The 21223-nt window shown below is 38.7% G+C and overlaps 1 protein-coding gene and 1 long non-coding RNA gene across 2 annotated transcripts; both read left to right on the top strand.

Annotated features, from left to right (window-relative positions):
• Window positions 1-361: 361 nt before the first annotated feature.
• On the top strand, window positions 362-19786 carry LOC135161013 (phosphatidylinositol-glycan biosynthesis class X protein). The gene is made up of 4 exons (XM_064118244.1): window positions 362-809; window positions 881-1010; window positions 14965-15261; window positions 19054-19786. The coding sequence occupies exons 1-4, from the start codon at window positions 676-678 to the stop codon at window positions 19207-19209; spliced, it is 717 nt and encodes a 238-aa protein (XP_063974314.1). The 5' UTR covers window positions 362-675; the 3' UTR covers window positions 19210-19786.
• LOC135161014 (uncharacterized) lies at window positions 8861-14475 on the top strand. The gene is made up of 2 exons (XR_010298674.1): window positions 8861-9053; window positions 9121-14475. It is a non-coding gene; the product is annotated as an uncharacterized LOC135161014 (long non-coding RNA).
• Window positions 19787-21223: the final 1437 nt, after the last annotated feature.

The raw sequence follows: 21223 nt of genomic DNA, 5'->3' as shown, positions 1-21223 counted from the left end.
ACATGTGGCGCTGGCTCCACATGCACAGCCACATTTTTGTCTCGATAGTTGAATCCCTGCACACCGGTGCTCTCAACGTTTGAAAATTCTCTCTACAGTTCATCATTTGTACAGTTGAGAAAGTACAAACGGAGTCCCCCCAAAATTATGATACAGGACATTCGCATTCCTTTCTCCGATCGGTAATTTTCACAACAGGTAAAGAAATTCTCTTTTTCAGTTCCCTACAGTGATTCTAGATGGCCCTACCCCCGAAACTGCTGGGGAAAATGGCCGCCACTTCCTGTACCATTATTTGCGGATGTACCTATTTTAGACCCATCCCACCTCAACCCATATTTGTAATTAATTTAAATCACATGAGCCATCATTGATAACCTTATACCAATGGACTGTATATAACCTACAAACAATTTCAAATGTATTGACAATATCCATTTTAACCGTTAATAAAAAAGAACAATGGAGTGCAAAATTTGTTTCCTGTACAGGTTTTTAATTGATAAAAAAATGAATATTTACTACCAATTGAAAATAAGCAATTACCAATGGTGTGCAGTATACTTTCAAATGTTCTGAAGCCGGAAATTAATCAATTTCTAATTATGTGGTGTTAATGATACACTACACCAGCTGTTTCAACATTGTTTACAAGCTGCGTGCAAACGTGTCAAGATGAGGGCAGTGAAGAACACAATTTCTCCTAAAATAATTCATATTTTTACGTTATTTTTCGTTTTTAATTCTGTTAATTCGGATTGGCTCGATGCTAAAGTTGATTTTCACGTTGATGGAGATGGATTTCACAGGTAAGAGTCCACAACTTCGTTAAAAAGCTTTTTTTAGATTTTTTGGATAATTTTGTTTGTTTTCAATAAAGGAAAATATATTACTTCGTGGAGATTACGAATTTGCTTGAGAAGGATTGTCGTGCGGCGTTGTACCTGACATTACCACCATCTTTATACGTCAGTATTGATGAACTTGCAGATTTGAAAAGTGCTGGCACGGTAAGCAAATAAGATTATTAATTTTATTGACTTTAATACTTTTTCATACTTGGTTCATTATTCCGTGGTCGTGGAAGTGAAATATTGCGAATAGGTTGATATGTTGCGTATCATGTAATTCTAGATATATGGGTGAGAATATGTTGGAATGATCAGTTTATATGAATATTTCTGGTGATTAAATGCGCAGTGTTTATGCACACGGGACATGATCAATTTAACCCTAGATCTACGCTAACAATTACGGTCGATCTATGAGTTTACCCTAACTTGACAATAAATAAACAATGGGCCTACGGTGATGTTCAGAATCCCCGAGGATCCCTTATTTTAATCGTGCATCCCCCATAATTTTGAGGCTATTGAAGGAGTCACGGCTCTTACCAGAAATCTTAACAGCTAAAGTTACCGAGAACTGGTAAGGTTCTTTATTAAAAATTTTATAGAAGACATTTCCATCTCCTTGGAAGAGTGAGTGATGATTAGTGAGCATTCATACTTAGAGGGTTCTGTGGAAAATTGGTCAAGTCACGAGACATGTAAATAACAGTGATCCTCACTTTCGAGGAGGTAGGTACCCGTGGTGCCAAGTCATATCGCGAAATGGGATACTTTGAGACGAAAGCATGGGCACCATTTGGCGGAGGATTTAATATAAAAAATGGCATAAATTATTTGCCCCGGAAATGGAAGGAGAAGCCCCATGGAATAAGGGAAAATCGTTTGAGAATGAGACCGCTATGACGAGGAAAACCCAGCGAATGTGAGGGATCTAACCACATTTATTAGACCTGGAAGTCAACGGAAATGTGGACCCACATACGTCAAAATAAGTTATAATTACATTGATATTTTTCTACTCCCAGCAGCAGGTAGAAGACTGCACGATGGACAGGACAGATGGTCGAAAACCGACATGTATGTAGCATTAACTCATGGCCAATGTGCCACTTTTCCTAAATTTCTTCATCACTCACTGCGCTATATCGTCAAAATATTGCATATTGATCCGCGCGTTCGTCAGGCAAGATTTGATCTTTAAAATTATTATTTAGGTTACAGACTTTGTCCAGGAAAAAGTCAATTAGAAAGGGATGTTTTCCTGAATAACTTTCCTTCAGTATTATCAAACTTTTCGTGGATTTTTATTAAACTTTTCTTTCTTAAATAAATAGGAATTAATAATATTGAATGTTAAATGATATGAAATTTAGATAGGATATTTCATTAAAAAATTGAGCATTTCATAAATTTCAAATTTCGTTTCGTTGTAATACAAAATATGTAGTTGTGATACCATCGAAATTGTTGAAATATCAATTGAAAGTTGAGTCAATTAGAATATTAACTTGAAGAACTTATGATAACTGTATATCTGGATTGGGAGCTGGCATATTTGAAAAATAAACATGGTTACTTCGGTATCTTCGGGAGAGCAGGAATTCATCGGCGACGTTTCCAAATGATGGCATTATGGTGTGACGAGTACGGAGGTCATGGCGGAGCGATATATTTTCATCTTCCATTGGAAATTCATGGGAAAACACGAGGCAAGACACTTTAAACTCAAAGTCATTCTACTAATGTTAGAGTTAATCGGAAAAGAAAAAAATTGATACTTGTACTTGTAATTGAATAATACAAAGTCATTGTTATTGAAAATGACGATTGATCGCATCGGGTGCTACCGACCAATCTGAATACAAATAGGCAACCGGAGCTATTCGCCAGAAGTACTTCGGTTGCTTCTACCAATGCCATTGGATCCGCACCAATTTGATTTCAAAAATGGAAAGGTAAAAATTCGTGACGTGGGTGAGTTGTGTTACTGACATTCGTCAGGAGATTTAGAAAGATATATTTGACCTATTAGTAATATGAATTTCAACAAAACAATAGATTGTGTTACAACCACCGGGCGCATTGCACTCATCCGACGTCTGATTACCAAATTCTAACTTTCTTATCCGAAATTTTCATCAAGTTATTAAGTACAAAATGCAGAAAATATTTTAAAAACGGAAAAATGGCAATATTTCGTGATTCTTCCACTAACGGGTATACATATTCTCATAGCTTTGAGTGGTGTCCACTGAGACGAGTATCTTGAAAAAAATTGAAATCCTTGCTCTAGTTTTTGAGATATTGAAGAAAAATGAAATTTACGAGAATTGCACGATCTGAAGAACTACAGGATCGATCGAGTTGAAAGGCCGCATCAAAGTAAAAATTGACGATAGTAGAATGGGTCAATACAAGGCAGCAAAATTTCAATTCCAATTTCTAGTAACGTCATCTCTACATGAGGGAGTTCAGCCGATGAGTTATCTCGCTCGATGGCGCTACTGCTGATTTCTTCCCCCAATGGTATCGACAATATTACCGACCGTCGTTTAATATCTCAGTTCGGTAACAAGTTGATATCTCTACTTAATTATCAATAATTTTGAAATTAGGAGGGTATGATTAATGATAGATGCGAATAAAGAGGATTGGCTGAAGTAGATGCTCAGTTCTGAGGGTTTGAGTGACGTCAAGGGTATCGTAGTACCTCACCCCAGAAGAGGCAGGGCACAACACATCCCGATTCGCTCCTTTGAGGGGTACCCAAAGTGTTCCAGCTTATTATGAGGTGGGAAAAACGCTGAGCTCCAGGTCGATGTTGTAAAGTCTGCTGAAGATACGAGACACTTTCAGGAGAGCGACGTTGAGGACCTTAACTTGATGTTAATGACTTCCTGAGGTTTTCGTTGTTTATAAGGATCTTTCCGAGGCCCTTAAGTTGTTTCTTCGTCACGTATGGTACATCCTCTGTTTGAATCTTTAGAATTTAGGCGCGCTCGAGAGTGTCAATCTGTCCGGGTTGTTCTTTTCACGGGATCATTCTCAGATACATGTGTGCCAATCGTACAACAGTAGTCTCCCGTATGGTCCAGTGCGGGATGAACTCTCAATTTATTTGCCGCGTATATGCAGTTAAAGGTTCTAGACTTTGCGTTGCCTTTAGTGGTGCTCTTAGATTTTTTTAATTTGCCTAGTGCACGCCCGCAGAACTATGTCATACCTATTTTTATTGATGTTAAGTACTCCAGTGGGAGTCTTCCTGCGGTAAGCATTTCGAATACGACAGCTCCTTGGTCCACCAGGGATTCGCTCGACGGTAATGTCCAGTGGATAGTCCGTCAGTCGCTTATGGGCTTTATTATCCTCGACGTTTGGCTTGAACTTTCCCCAGTCGCATTGTTGAACCCTCCTCAGCCTCCGAGCCATTGGCACATTATGAACTACTATGAATCGTTACATGAAAATTCAAGGATTTGGTTATATGTCAGCGGTAGTCAGTCCGTCGTCTATGAATGATGTGCCCTGAGACGTGCACTGGTTCTGTGGTGCCCATTAGGGTGGCCCAAAAAAGGAAAACTTTGAAATTTACATTTAAAGTTTTGTCTTCTGATGGGATAGCTGATGAAATATTAGTGTGAATTTTTTCAGGATTTTGAAATTGTTTTTTGAGGCGGCAAAGGGTTCTCGGAATTTCACATAATATAGATACGTAGAGAAACGAAAAAAGTTCATATTTATTATTATACCTGGAAATTATACGAATTTCGCAATTCTCTTCTCCAGCATGCATCACGAGAAGCCTAAGAATATTAGTATTATTTTTTGCAATTTTTATACTTATTTTTCATGGCATAAAAAAGTACGAAATTAGCTGAAAATCAAGGTTTTGGATGGCTTGTAAAAGCGTTCCAAATTATCCGATTTCCTTTCCGATTCGCCTGCATGGTTATCCAACTATTGTACTATCATCTCAACTAGAAAACTAATATTTTTCTACATTGTGAATCAAGGAAAACTGCATTGGAAAATTTTAAAATTTCTGGAAACGGCAGGTGCTCGGATTATCTGGTGCTCCTAATGAGAGCTGTAAAATGAAATGGAGAGGGTCAGGTAACCGTCTGACCCTTCACTGACACGGGACAAAATCTTTTACTACAGCCAATAAATAAAAGTGTACCCTTCATTGCCCATGAGTGAATTTTTAATTTTTCAATGATTTCGATTAAAAATTTACATAGTGGAATGCTTCATATCATGACGAATCTAATGAAATTTGATTCGTAGGAATAGCTTCATTTGAAGTAAGCTTACTATATTTCAATCCTTATGAAATTTCAATAAATATCGATAATTACAAAGTTTTGTCACTCTATCGGGGAAATATTTCATGATATACGGTAAATGAGAGTTTCTGATCAGTTGAGCCCAATGTTCTAGGTGAAAGACATAAAAAACCAAAATCGTTATGCAAATTGCAATGAAACTTCCTCTGAAATACAATATTGATATTTTTTCGTATTTGTCAATCGGTTGCCAGCCTTTAATATGAAATAATTCATAAAAAAATACTATTAAAAAAATTGATCAGCATTCAGAATACCGATTGAGAGAGGCGGAAGGAGAAGTAATTAGAAGGAATGAAGGATTTTGAGAATCAAATAAGCTTCAGAATTTAACGGGAATCAAATGGGAAGGGTTAGTTCGAGCTTTACCTTATGTTTGTCGAAAATTCAGTGGAATGGATAGGCAAAGGTTTTTTTGGGGTACCTGGAAGATGTCCCGTGCACCGACTGAACACTTTTATGACATACCTAGCGAGAACCGCCATAAAGTAATTTGACTTGTCATCAAACTTAGTGACTGCAAACTGCCAGTAGGTCAAACATTTTCTTCAAACTTTGAATAGCGTTTGCGGTGGTTAAAAACATTTAAAAAATTTTGAAAAAATTCACATAAATGTTTTATAAGCTACCCTATCAGAATAGAACACTGTAAATGCAGATATTTAAACTACACTTTTCATGGGCCACCCTAGTGCCCATAGGGTATTTTGGGTATTGGCATACGCCGCCACCAGAATGCGGCGAGCTCCAAGATAGCTGAGAACCTTGCCAAGCTAGCCTCAAGTGAATCTCGATATCCTCCGAGATTCACTGCTGGAGCCATTGCATCTGAAATTTTATCAGGTCCAAGTTACAGTATGATGCCTCCAATATCTCGTCACAGACCTTGATCGCAATATTCGTTTCAGAACAATTAGAGCTGAAACTTTGACCACATGCAGATCTTTCGCTCAAATACAGAAACACATGTCCCCTAAATCATTCCAAAATGACTTTGGATGACGTGAAATTTCGAGTTACTATTAATCTGCCACTTTTTATTTCTAGGGGCGACAGCAGGTGCCCTCTATCGAGAAGGTGAAATGCACTTTTTCAAGTTTCATTTCATCAAAATAACAGTCCGATGAAAATAATTTTAAGAAACCATTACGAGCACTTTAATGTTTCAAGACACCAATATATTCATTCACGAATATCGTAAATATTTACCAACATTTATTAGATAGTCATCCTTGCGTTTTTTCGGAAATATGTAAAGTATGTTAATTGTCTGACCAATTCCGCACGGAAAACTGCATATTTTGACAACTGTTATGCCTCTCACTTTCCAAATAACTAAACCATTAATATTCAATATTGTTTTTGCTTAAGCAGAGCATACTCGGTTGTCGTGATTATTTTTGTTCGTAATCCATTTCTTCCTCTCAAATATATGCTCTCTCAAGATCTCAATCCGGCCTGTGATTTCCTATGCAGACATTCACACAAATATCATATTTTGTATCCTCGAATATCTCTTCCTTCACGTCTCCAACACGTCCTCTCATACAAACAAGTCAATAATTTTTACCCAACAACCTTAGAGTAGAGAAAGCGCTCTCCGATAACGTTAGAGAACTAGCACTCAATCACAGCCCCAACCTCAGTACGGATAACCGGCGTGTTTGGGACGATCTCTGCGCATCCCACTATCTTGTGTCAATAGTATTACAGTTCAACTATAAAACATTTTAAAGGTCTTTTTACATATAATAGAAAGTCTTTTGAAAATGAATTAGTATTAACTAATGAGTAATCGTTCAGATTGAACTGGCCAGAGTACACAATTAAGTTTTCCAATGCTCCCGCTTTCAGGGGGAATCAAAATTTATTCTTCTATTTTTTTGCGAAAATACCTATGATAAAATTAGTTTAACCTATAGTAAAATTAGTAGGACCATCTCAACCATCACCTCTATCCCGTAATAGCCAACTCGCACATACCCATACCTGCGATCCTTACCACTCATTGCAACGATTTTAGAACCTTCCACCATCGATCTTCCTCGCTGACTCCTGTCCCATTATATCTCTTTTGTTTTCCATAAAAAAAGTACCATCAACATTAACTCTTACTTTCTTTCTCCTTAAGGGGGGAGCCTGCTTTAGAGGCTTCAAAAAATCTATCTTTTCAAGCATTTTTTTGGAAAGGAAAGAAATGTCTGATTGAAATGGAACTCTTAGGATTTATTCTTATATATTTGAAGAGTCTTCTCAAATTTTTTTATTATTATACATTAGATATTCTTCATGTTTGAAGAAATTTACGGAGGCGCCTCGAGTGTGTAATTTCTGTGTGTCGGACAAGATGCAGGTCGCAATTTTCATGTGAAACAAAAAAACAAAAGAAATTTTTAATTTTCAATAGTGTAATTCCCAGGTGAACCACGAAAATTCAACAAGAAATGAAAAATTCAACAATTTTTCGCAGATTGAAAAAAAATGCACTTTAAATCGTTTAAAAACCGAATTAATGTAAACTTTCTTAAGATATGTTAGGTTTACCTGGAAGAGAATTTAATTCCAAATTCACCGCATTTTGATTCGTTTCGATAGGACGTTTACTTTTTTTCCTATCTTGTCCAACAATTTGAAAAAATCATAAAAATGGAAATCCGAGAAATCGCGTGTCAAAGTTTTCGTGGATAGTTTAGGAAGTGATTTATGCAAAAAAAAAAAAATCGATTTTTTGAAGCCTCTAAAGCAGGCTCCCCCCTTAATGGGCCCTCCAGGATACGCCATCACTCCCTCCCCCCGTTCACTCTCGACCCCACCTCTGACTTGATGAACCATTTTTCAAGTTCACCATGAGCCACAATGGCAATGACTAGACTACTCGCAGACATTTTTTTATATCTTAATGTCCTCAATAAGCATAATTAGGAAGGTTCTGCTAAATGTAATTTAATTACATCACATCACATCAGAATTGAGTATTGAGGTGGTTATTATTTATTATGTCTATCGTGTGTCTATTTAATGAAAATTTGTAAGATACTTATGTTAACGGTCTATTCATTGAGGCAATATCAATTATCCATTGTAGAATTAAAAACTCGCCATCTGTTGTATCGTTTCATTGACACGATAGTCGAATTTAATTTAAATTGAAATTTGACCCTTTCCTGAGTTTGAAAGACTCAGGTATACACTGTGGTACGTCAATGGTTTTAACGATATTTATCACCAACGGCGAGCAACCCGAAAACGAAGAGGTTATAAGAGGTTTAAATAAAAAACGAAGAATAAATAACAGTTCACTTAAACACTTTGTTTATTACCAATAAAACAAGGTTGAGAAATAAGGGGAATGAAATAAAACGAATTATACTGTTGCACTAATTTTTAAATATTAAGGCAAAATTTCACAAAGTTATTTTCACTATAAGTCGGCTCCAGATACAATGGATTTGAAAAACTGAGCTCACTCGATGTTGGCTCTTCAAAATCGCACAAGTACCTAACTGTTGATATCTCGCAATTTTCACGTACAGAGTCACGGTAGAGAGGGTAGGCCCTTTATTGTCGATAATAAAGATAATAAAAAAAGGAAAAAAGCAAAAAGTGGACGGAACGAGAACCATTTTTGGGTGGAATTTATGATAGTCATGTTGTTTACAGATGTGTCCTGTGACTAAATTTTTATGAGAAACAAATTTTTATATGAAGCGGTTAACAAGGATTTTTTCACATTAAATCGGAAGGGAGACTCTCGGCTGGAACGTCGAGCAAGTAAGACGTGTTTATAAACGCTCCGGCCTCGTACAAATTCTCGAAACTAATGGTCTCCTAATATCCATAATTTATCTACAATAAAGTAAGTGACACTAATGAACAAGTGAGAACAATCATTTTTTAATACCCCTTCTTTCCTCGGACAAAAGGGGTATTGGCTCCAACAGAACGGCCGGATTTCTCTCAAGTTACTTCTGACTACAGGGGTAATAGACTTAAACAACACGATCAATTCACCAAGACCCAGCTACTCCCAAATTATCGAAGAATCAAGTCTGCCGAAAAAAGAGCATTCAATCGTCCTTGATGCCATTCCTGGAATTAGAGTCAACGAGTACCTTTTAGCACTAAGTAAATTTTGGAAAGAGAGTAAGATCAAGTCAATAAGATGCCCCCAAAATTGCCCATACACTACGACAATGAAGTGTTTTATTTGTCGCAAGCCGGGATGACACAGAGCCAGAGAGTGTCCCACGGTTACAAGTTCTGCTGAAGCAGTGGGCGAAGACGAGGAAGACATCGACTATTACGAAATTACCGATATAATGTTGATCGATTCCTCACATGAGAACAATCTAGGTTTTGACAATCAATCACAATACGATGTCATCCCAGGCGATAAGACCCCACCATCGATCATTCGTGCGAAGATACAATCGCAGCCTCATCAATGTCAACAAATAATCTAGGAGAGAGAAACATGCGACGGCCTCTGAACGAGACACATCACTAGCACAGCCCCGTCCCGTAAAATCCTCGCCGGAGAGACGCCAATCGCCGAAAACAAGTTCTCTAGCTGCAGAGGCACTAGGGAGGAGATAACTCCACCTTCAGCGGACAAGCTGAAGGAGATCATCGATGTTCAGATATCACCATTCGAGAGTACATATAATAGAGATGAGTCTAGTTTCCCCATAACATACGATAATATTAAAGTTTTCTATTCAGAATATATGGACAGCCTGACACTAGACCTATTAGTGAAGTAATAACGGACAGAACTCTCAAAAGTCAGATTGCCAGAATTTCCAAAAAACTTGACACAGTGTATCCCATATCTCTGTCGCTGAGTAATATTAGTAATATCTAAGCAAACAGCAATCAATATTAAAATCAATGGCAATTCCGGACAACAATTTCTCGAATAAATTGCCTATTCTATACTGCAATTGTTGCAGCCTTCAGCTGAGAATGAATGACTTACTTGCTATCTCTCATCAATTAGGTGTTATCGTTTGCGTGGAAAAACATATACAAATAAATTCGAAATTCCAGCCCCGAATTCCGGGATTTGAGATTATTACAGAGGACAGAAGACGCTCAGCGGGAGGTGATGTGTTGATTCCCATTAGAAATAATATTGCTTACCAGCAAATAGAAACTCAGAGGGTTTCTGAAGATGTCATTGAAACTATAGGAATAAATATCACCAACGGCAAACCTACGTTAAGCCTCGTGGCAATGTATAAACCCCCAGATAGTATCGTATCTCACAAAATATGGCATCAAATTTTTTCAATTAAAGACTTAGTAAATAATGTAATCATCATGGAGGCTTTTAATACCTGGAAGACGGCCTGGAATTATCGTTTCACCTCTACCAGCGGTAGTCGACTTTTTGATGTGATTAACAGTGTCAGTGATTGCATCATGCATAATAGAGATACAATTACGAGAGTGAGCCATCAGAGTGAATCTAACATAGATTTAATGTTCACCTCAGTGTCGATATCTGACAAAGTAACGGTTCAGGTAGAACAGGAAACCGGGCTTTTTCACCATTTCCCACTTATCGTTGAATTGAACATAGGAAAAAATATTTTACACCAAAAATCTCATAAATTAAATTCTGAGAAGACAAACTGGGAATAACTCGCTGAGAAGCTTAAATCCACGCACCAGTACTTTCTGGAAGTCCAATTCGAATCTCTATCTGCGAATGGCAAATACAATTTTTTTATTAATCATCTCTCGCAGACAATTGGAATGTTCACCCTGGAAAGATCATCTGCAATACGAATCCAAAATACCAGAAATCCTTGATATTCTCAGTTCACCTTGGTGTTCGACGAATCCGGGGGATGTTCCCGAATGCCAAGAAAATTAAATTCTGAACTGAACGTTCAACTTTGTTGAGTTTAATCAGGACTTGAGAAGGCGGATAAATAAATCTTTGCCTGGCCTGCATGGCATCAATTACGGCGTTATAAAAAGACTTCCGGTTCAATATCATTGAATCTTAGTTGATATTTTTAATCATATGTACACCAATGCTGATTTCCCCAAAAGCTCCAACTCTTAATATATTAATTTCATACCGAAACCTAATGGCCTTAACCACAGACCTATTGTTCTCTCGTCGTGCCTATGCAAGCTGTTCGAAACTATGGTTAAAAATCGGTTTGATTGATGGATAGAAAGTAATAATTTGCTCCCTAACAGCCAAAGCGGCTTTAGAAATGACAGATCGACCTATAACAACCTAAGTAATATAGTCTTACTAGCGGACCCCGCCACGCGTGGCTGTGGCTAAGGTTTTTGTTATATTACACTGTACTGAACTATTTAGGAGGAACGGTAGGAGAACATCAGTCAGGGTGATCACCATGCTTTTGCAGCTCTGTCTCCAATGCTGTACACCCTCTACGTTTCTCAAATTACTGAGGGCATCAATAGTAAGGTTCAAAACTCACAAGTTTGCCGATGATCTAGCGCTGTATATGTCGCCCTTGTGTTTCCAAAAGCATTCAAATCATCGAGGAATCTACTAGAATCATAGACGCTAATTTGAGGAGACTTGGCCTGTCCTTGGCACCCCATAAAACTGAACTTGTTCACGTCTACAAACGATGTAATCCTCCCAGGGACAGCTCAATGTTGATAGAAAATTTGTAATATCAAATGTCGCACTTACCTTCTGTTCGGTCGCATATATATAACCCTCAATTGTTATTTTTTAGACAACTGTGGAAAACTGTTCGTTTCCAAATTTTCCTCTTATGTTATAAAATAATTAGTAATTTTAATCCCTTGCCAGGCGACTTAAAGCACGTACAAGTCGTCACAGCATAAAATTCTGCTTCTTGAGAAAACCGTGGCAACTCTTTCCCACGGTTTTATCTATTGTCTACAATATTTCCCAAAATTCTTAAGAGCTCTAAAAGTTTTCACTAATGTCCTCTTCCCAAGAATTTATGAGGACCCCCTTTTTTTTTGCTACTCCGCGTCACAGCGATGGGCCCAACATAGCCATCTGCGACGCGGCAGATTTACACCCTGCAATAATTTTTCCTTCAACCAGGAAATTTTTCTTTTCCCCTCTTCCTACCAGGGAACAATTACTTACACCCACTCTTCATTTTTGTATTTTGAAGAATTTGTAACAAGTTAGTACACCAAAAGAGTTCGAAGTGATAATCTCGAGCTACAACCCTCTGTTGTAATCCAAAAATCTGAGAAAACATCTATCGTGCGAGAATTATTGCAATAAGTTTTTTAATATTGTGTGTTACGTGCGAACTAATTTATTAATCTTGTAATTGTCTGTTCTTATAAATTTTTAAACAACCATTTCTTAAAATATAATCTAAGCTTTTTGGTAAATCGTGGCTAATTATTAAAAACCTACTATCCTTCTGCTTTCGGGTCACGCGTCGTTGGCAGCAGTACGGAGACAAAACTAACCTACAAACAATTGTATACTTGGGCCTTACAACCCAAGGAAGGGTCGACATTAAACTCAACTCGGCTATCGCGTTAGTTACCCCGTACAGTACAGATGTTTCTAACTGTAGATGATGTCATCTCGGTGATTCAGGCATATAATAATCTAATATATTTATAAAATTGATAGGTAAATAAACAAAAGTAATTAATTTGTTTGAAATGATGAAAATAATTCAATACTGAAACATTCAGATTTGTGATACGTCCTGAAACCATTTGCAAAATTATATGTTCCTAATTTTACGTGGAAAGGCGATTTAAAATTCACACGAAAAGCCAGAATTCGACTTCTTTTCAAAGTACATATAAGCAAAATTTTATAATTTCATTCTCAGGTCTTTTTCCGGTTCAATCTGAAATCAATTGAGTTACATCCCTACCTCATCAGAAATGGTTCATAACCCCGTGTAATGGCTGAGATCATATCAGGAAGATAAGAATTTGATCCGTTTTAGTCAGGTGACCTGATATCAAATTAAGGCCATGCTGATCAAATCCAAACCTGATCATAATTCTGTAGTGAAGTGGTGAACTAGGATAAGTGCAGAAATCCGAATTTTTCAGGAGAGCTGAAAAACGATTTGCAGCATTATAAGGAGGATTTTCACGCATCCAATGATGGATATTTATTTATTGCTCCATTATTTGTTAACAACGATGGCACCAAGACTTTTTACTAGATTTGACGCCTAAGTCACGCACTTATCCTCACTGTCATGATTTCCAACAAAAGTTAAGTCAACTTATCTTCCTCGGCAATGAAAATGGAAAGAGATATGTTGACTTATCCTCTAGTTGTTGTCAGGGCAATAATCAGTTACTAAATTCCGTCGAATTGTGTACGAAAAATTTTATTTATGTATTTATGATACTCCAATTTCAATGGTATTACACTGATCATATCTATCCCTTTTTAATCATTGTATTCACTTGATGAGATAATTCCTGGATCCGTTAGGGGGTTATCCTCGGTATCAACAATAAGATCCCTGTAAAAACACTGCTCCAGGTCAAACGTCGTGACAATTATTCTACCGTCACTGTTTTGGGTGATTTGCTTGTCAGTGACTTTCATGTTGTATGGTGCATTGGCCATATTTAAATGAGATTCCAGTTGTTCCTTGGCATAAGTCTTCTCTAACTCGGTAGTAGCTGATTTCAGTTGAATCTGCAATTGATTGCAGGTTCTGGACGTGTCAGTTTTCGGTTCCTTGAATGATAAGCCAAGCGCCTTAATCTGTTGTTGATATGACCATCTGGAAACGGTTTGATCAGGATATGCTTCCTCATACAGTTTAAACATCTGAGTCCGGGTCAAGTGAGAAGGTAGAAATTTCTTGGAGGTTTTGCTGCGAGAATAGTGCGACTCACAAGCCGGGAAACTCAGTATGTGATTTCTAACTACTGTCCCGTAATCCTCAAACAATTATTGCTGATTTGTTTGAATAAATTGTCAAGTGCTGGATTTGAACCAGGTATGTTTCGAGCGCCTTATTTTCAGAGGCAAGCCCCCGCAACGAACTACGCCAAGGATCGCTTTAAGTTGATTTCAAACAATGAAGCAAGTCGTATAAATATACTAAGATAAGTCAACTTATCCTTTCCCAGCCACTCAACCTCCGAGGATATGTCAACTTATCTTCATTTGCGCTGTCATAATTTCACTTATCCTCCTCATTTTTGTTCACTACTGGCACCAACAATTAATTTTCAGCGAAATACTTTTGTGAGGACCTCCGGAACAATGTTATGTTTCAATTTAAACAAAGAACCCATTTTTTAAAAAATGCACTTATCCTAGTTTACCACTTCGCTACACAATTGACCTGAGTTATTTTTGATTACACAAACTGGATCAAGATTTGATCAGTTTGTCATCAGGGGTTACTAGCTCAGGTAAACCTGACTATTGTCGGGTCCAATACTGATCCGACTTCAGGGTCGCCTGATGAAATTTCCACTCGGGATGTTTGTATAGCAGTGTAAGCCAATTGGCTTGGAATGTTCAAAATAAAAAACAATAAAAATTGGACGGATTTATGACTAGTACGTGCGCAAACCAAATCTCCACGATTTAAAAACTATATTTCTAGAAATGGGAAGAAGGCTAAGGAGGTTGGAAGAAACAGAAAAAAAAACTCTTCAACGGTCGTCTGAATAATTATTCTCCACATGCGACCGAACACAATCTAAGCATTAAGTGTCAGACTAGTCACCCTGTTACAAATCAATGGTTATTAACGGTTCTCTTTGGGTTTTCATTCCAGGGCATTGCCTGTTCTGAAGGTGAGACAGACGTTGAGATCTTTGCGGAGGAGGCAAAGCCCCAGAGGGTTTCAATGTGCTCGGTTTTGAACGAAACCAACGGAATCTTTAGCCTCCCAGTGCATCAGAGGTATCACAGAACTAGGAAGGAAGGAGACATGGTCACTGTAACACTACCCACTCCCAAATTACTTGTCGGTTGTAAGCATCGAATCAAAGAGTATCTAGTCTCTAAAATACAACTTTGTTCACCCTGTGTTGAGTTATCGACCAAATGGAGAGAAATTCCATATCAAACTGTGAGTAATCAATTTCTTTCCCGTTTTATGGTTTCATTCCAAGTACAGCATTCATTTTTGGTATTGCTTCTACCCTCGGTTTGCAACCGATAGCTGTTAATGGACTAAATGATAAAAGATGTAGGTAAAAGGTTGATCTGTTCAATGAAATAGTGTAATAGGAAAGCACACCCTTAGGAAAGAGATACTTCTATCGAACAAACTTAATGGTTGAACCCTTGAATATTTCCAACAGGTAAGAGGAAGTTGAGAGTTCTGTAAGAAATGGGATAATATCGGATTCTGTGGAATTCTCCTAATAGTTCCCATTTTTTAAAAATCATCAATGTTTATTAATGTCAGAGAGCTGGGGAAATGGGGGAAGAGGAAGCCAAAGTTTTCTCTAAAAATTATCTATTGTAAGAGCTGCAAGTTCGCGCTTTTCATTAATTATGATTGTCCGTCAATGTCAGAAAGCTTCGAGACTCAGCCTCGCGTCCTACGCTACAGCCGCTTTAGAAAGTTCAGGGTACAACGATATAACATTCCGTTCAGTCAAGATCCTGGGCTGATATGCGGTTACATCTGTTTATATTACAAGATGAGAGAAAATAGTGAGTTGATTGTGTAGAAATTTGAACAGAATAAAAATTCACCAAGATAGGAATAAAATGATAAATATTAAAGTTATCGATTGATCTGGCATGACCAATGAGGAGAAGCGAACAACGCTGAGACGAAGGTCAGTAAATAGCGGACACGTTATTAATATTTTCGAGTGTCCCGTTCATTATTTGAGTGGTACTCGTAGATCCGATGGGTCAACGGGTATGGTACAAAAAATTCGAAAAACTTGGCCCGACTATTCAACGCAGCGTTCTATCCCAGACTAGCCCGAGGAACAAAGCTCTCGAAAGTTGAGAGCGACCGGAGAGGGAGAAAGAAAATAAATTAATCCCTTCGAGAGTGTTCCATGGACATCCCGCCGTCGATTGGCAAACACACTAACAGCAAACCCGCGACCAACCACTTCAATAATAAATGTGAAGGAAAACTGGAATAAATACTACAAAATATAATAAAATAAACGAATCAACGGTGTGCAGAAGAAGCCGGGGAACTCAGGTTAGGTTAGATCTAGAAAAAGAGAAACTGAGGCCAAGTCAACACTATGTTAGAGGTTCCTTCTTCAAAAGCCAACATTGCAGGTGGGACTCCACCATTTCTTGGAACAAACGCCGTCAAACCATGTTCTCTCCTCCTTTAGGAAACTTTAACAGGCTAAGAATCGTTATCTTCCGTTCATCAAAACCACGTCGGACATCATTCATAAGTTTCAGTGCAGCAGTCTGGGTTCTATAGGTGAGACTGAAAACCGCATTGGTCAGGTCAAGTAAGAAACGAATTTGGCGAGACCGAGAGTGTGAAGGTAGGGTGCTGCAGGATGGTGTACACGGCGATGAGGGAGAAACGAGGATGGGATCTGGTCAATGGAGACAGGACGATAAATGGTGGAGTAGATGAGAACATTGACATGAGCGAGTGGTCGGAATATTTGATGGATCTATTTGGAGGGGTAAAGGGTCAGGTGAGAGTGCCAGGGAGGAAGAGGGTGCTGGGAGTAACCGAGTGAGAGCCAAGTCCAGAGGAAACAAGGACTGTTGTTTCCGCACAATGAGGCAGGTTGCAGAAAGGACATGGACCCGATGGACCCATCTTCACACTGAAGCTATTGATAAATAAGATAATACAAAAGAAATAGGAGAGATTGTTCACCTGGTTCGTGGATTTTAAGGCGGGCTTCGAGAGGATAAACATCGAAATATTATGGGAGAGGTGAATGGAGAGAGAATAAAAGAAATATTTTAGGAGACGTTGGGAAGAGCCAGCGTCAGAAGGGAGGTCGGGGAGAGATTTCGGGCAGGAAGGAGTATGAAACACGGCTCCCCGTTGAGTTCCTTGCTATTCAGCTTGATGTTTCCAGGTTTGGAGAAGAACCTGGAGAAAAGAGGACAAGGACTTCTATTGGGAGCGAGGAGTGCCTTTCATTTACCCCGTCGGAGGATATACTCCTGCCGGTAAACAGTGAGAGCGAGACCAAGTTGATGATAGAGCAGTTTGCAAAAGTGGAGGGGAAAAGGGACCTGGGGGTGAATGTAAGGAAGATGAAGATGATAGTTTACAGCAAAAGAGAACGGGGTAGAACGGCAGGGGGGGGGGGGAAAGGAAGGCTACGTTTAGGGACGGTGGAAGACATGAATGAATTTTGATATTCGGGTTATTCGCTAACGAGAAATGATATGGATGATCTGCACGTGAAGATACGATTAGTGGCAGCAGTGAGGATGATGGAGAATGTATAGGCGATTAAGAAGAAAAGATTTAGGAACGATTGGAAAAGAAAACTGGATGTTTGACGCACTGCTCAGGGCGACGAGGAACTCCAACCTGGAGATCTAGACATGAAGAAGGTGCAGAGGGATAGAGGCGCTACACAAAAGGTTATCTAAGTGGATGTTCGGTGTGAGTCAAGCGTGTCCAGGGTACGAGCTCAAAGAGGGATTAAGGAGGATTAGGCGGAAGGAAGAGATACTAAAAAGACCGTGGCATTTCAACGAAAAGTTGAGGGCGGGTTGTGAGAAGGCGTGGTTCAGAGAGGTGGAGAGGAAGGACGACAGGAAGTTGCGCAAATGAGAAAACGCTAAAAGTAAGGAGAGGCGTCAATGGGAAATGTGAAAAAGCCATGGTTGGGGCGACCTTGAGAGGTATTTGTCGAGGAGAGAAAAAGAAAGTGCGGAGGGATGGGCGAAGATAATGGACTTGAAGTTCAATAAGTGATACTGTTGAATTTTATGAGTTTCCGGAAGGATGATTGGGCCGGATGGCACTGGGAAGTGCCAAGATGAAGTTCGGAGATTGATAATGATGGTTCACACGTGGTTTAGATGAAAGTCCTGATTTATTTAAACATACACGTATGGTCACTCCGTTGATAAAATGTTATGTCGTTCATTTATTTAATGGACTGTATAGTTATGTTTCCCGGATAATGTTCCCGGTTATTACGACGATTTCCGATGGATTTCCCGTTGAATTTCCGAGCGAGGTTATGAAACACGTCTGATCCTGATAGATATCGAAGCTGTACTGACCACCCTAACGATCCCGAAAACGATCGTGACCTCTCGTTATGGTGGTCAAAGATTATTGGTTGTGGCCATTGGATAATTGACCGCAAGATTTTGAACAGATACAAATTTTGGAAGACCTTAAAGACGGTGGCAAGTTGTTTGGAGTCCATAAATAAGGAACGGAAATGACAGACGTGCTTCAGGTCCAGGATGTAGCAAGCTAAGAGAGACGCGTAGTACTGGGGGGGGGGGGGGGGGATGTGAAGAAAATATCCAGAATATGTGAAAGTGAGAAAGACTGGTCCATTTTTGTTCTGGTAGATTAATGTCTCCTCCCCCCCCCCCAAGGAAATTATATTCTTCGTCACACTTCCGAAAGATTTGACACCAGTGCGGTTTTCCCCCCGAACTTCCTTCACATAATCTTGGTATTTGTATGCAGTCGGAAAAACCCACGCATTTCTACATTTTATGTAATAAAACATCACTACTATGCAAAATTGCTTTGGAACCACAGACAAAGTTTGTTCATTTTTCGCATATTTCCTTTCAATTGATGAATTCGCGATGGCATGGCGCCTCAGTGACGGAGGATTGTATATCATTTGAAACTTTGATTCGATTTCTTCATTAGATTCCAAATGTTTACAGATCCATTTGATAATTTTGACTTTGTTTCCAGAAAACCAAAAGTTATGAATGGAACATTCAAATTGGAGATTCATCACAAAGACATGTCGTCACTTATGTCACGTTATTCGTAACTTGCCTTGGCACAATATGGATTCTGAAAACTCTCTGGAGGCCACATCCAAGTAAACGAAGAAAAATGGATTGAAATGGTTTTCATATTTAAATAAAGATACAAAGCATTCTTCACCTATTGGAAACAACAATGGAGCTGATTAGTCCCTTGGCTGCTTGATAGCTGGAATTCTAGCTAGACTTCGAGCAGGTTACTGACAATGGCTTTCTAATCAAGACGGCAATACATTTACATTATGTCCCTTGCACGAATTTGAGTAATAAAGAGGTGATCTGCTGGTGTTTGGGGATTTTCCCGGGTACAAACTCCACTCGTGCTAAGTTTTATTTTCTCGTTTAAGTAAAGATAGTTCATAGCCACATTCTCCGAGATTTGCCTTGGTTGTAGAATCAAGGGAAATGTCCACAGTTCTTCCTTACATTTTATAACATTTGGATATTTCCAAAATACATCTGTTGACCAGAAGGGGTCATAAAAGGGAAAAAGAAAATATTTCAGGGGATGGAAATTATATTACCCTCTCCGGGGCAACCGAGTCTAACTTGTAATACCTCTTCAGTCTCGTGTATATATTCATTGAGTGAAGTGCCTTCTGTCTGTCAAGATTTGGAGATATTCAAAAATAAAATCATTTCTGAAAGTTAATAAATGTGTTTGCTTATTTAATACCATAATCCAATATGACTCACTACAATAGTTAGTTACTGGTTATATTCAATCAGCATTTGTGAAAGACATTTCGGTAACATGGAAAGAGTATGTTCAAGTTACCAAATAATTTTTTCATAAATTATAAGACAGAGCACTTAGACATTGTGCGTTAACAGGTTAACTCTTTACACCAACTTTAATGAGTAGAGTTTCTTCAATCAGACGACATTGACCGTTAAACGTTGAACAATTGGAGGTTTGTCACATCATTGAAACATTTTTCAAATACTAAGACTCTATGCGAGTACTTCTGGCCAAACCGTCATTTCTTCAATTATTTCAATTGGATAATTTATATCCTCAGGAGAATGTCCAGTGCCATATAAATCGTCCATTTGAAAGCAACCTCCCGAGTAATTTCTCCTCTTAATGCGGATTATTTAGATCATTCCGCCATTAAATCCTTAAAAGACACTTCCCCGTGGATTCATATACCAAGGGGACGGAGTGCCCAATGATCAACAGTCATGCATAGACGACCCCCCCCCCCCCCGCCCCAGCGAATAATACATTTGTGAAAGTTATATGTATGAATCAGTCTGAAGACCCAGATCGTGGGCTAGGAGGAAGGATTATGCACAGAAATGTTAAAATGAAATTCCGTGAGAATGAGGCACTGCATTTAGTGGAGCTGCTGTCCCACATTTGGCGGCATTATCGCCACAAAGCCCTGTCAGGATGGTGTGTCAAAGTTCGGTGGAGTTGGGACAGTGAGAGGAGAACAGTACAGGGGATGGATCAACGACAATTTGATTACGTGAACAATCGTTCTACGTCGAATTTTCGTCGGAACTTGAAATCACCAACCCCTACCCCATACAGCCCACGCCTCATGCAGAACAATAAAAACTTGCATGGGTACAAATTAAAATCAGTTGCGGAAAAATTGAAGAACTATATGCTCTTCAAATAGCTGGTAACAAGTTTTTTGGTACAAATTGAGTAAAATCGAGTATAGCATAAGTGTGTGTATTGTAACGTGGTAAATTTCTATTTGCATAAAAGACAGCCAGTTAACTCGCCCTTCTTCCTGGTCGTCTGAAAACAGAAAATATACAGGAAAGGGCGCCAGTTGTGTTTTGTCTCGAGGGAAACAACAAAATGAAAAACGTAGTCGAAGCGGAAAGATCACGTCAACGAAACCAAAATATAGAATTCGAAAGATAACGAGAAATGAAACTTACAATGAAGATCAAGGAAAAGGTGTCGGATGCCCGTGTTGCTCAGGAGGTTGGTTGTAAAGAGAGGGGCCACAGATTTTTGGGACATTATCTCGATAAATAAAGAGTGATTGCTGTCTGTATGAATGTTAAAAATACCTTTTTGCAGGAATAACCATACAGAACGTGCTTGTTCTGGATAGCTACAACGTAGG

This window comes from Diachasmimorpha longicaudata, chromosome 3 (assembly GCF_034640455.1).
Source record: "Diachasmimorpha longicaudata isolate KC_UGA_2023 chromosome 3, iyDiaLong2, whole genome shotgun sequence".
In the NCBI taxonomy this organism is placed as follows: Eukaryota; Metazoa; Arthropoda; class Insecta; order Hymenoptera; family Braconidae; genus Diachasmimorpha; species Diachasmimorpha longicaudata.
Note: the sequence above shows the minus strand (reverse complement) of the source record. Positions and strands in the feature narration are given on the sequence as shown.

What these genes read in the sequence shown, in the direction of transcription:
- LOC135161013 (XM_064118244.1), top strand. Translation starts at nt 676, where the DNA reads ATGAGGGCAGTGAAGAACACAATTTCTCCTAAAATAATTCATATTTTT. An exon ending in GATGGAGATGGATTTCACAG is followed by an intron (nt 810 to 880) that starts GTAAGAGTCCAC and finishes TTTTCAATAAAG; the next exon opens with GAAAATATATTACTTCGTGG. An exon ending in ATTTGAAAAGTGCTGGCACG is followed by an intron (nt 1,011 to 14,964) that starts GTAAGCAAATAA and finishes TTTTCATTCCAG; the next exon opens with GGCATTGCCTGTTCTGAAGG.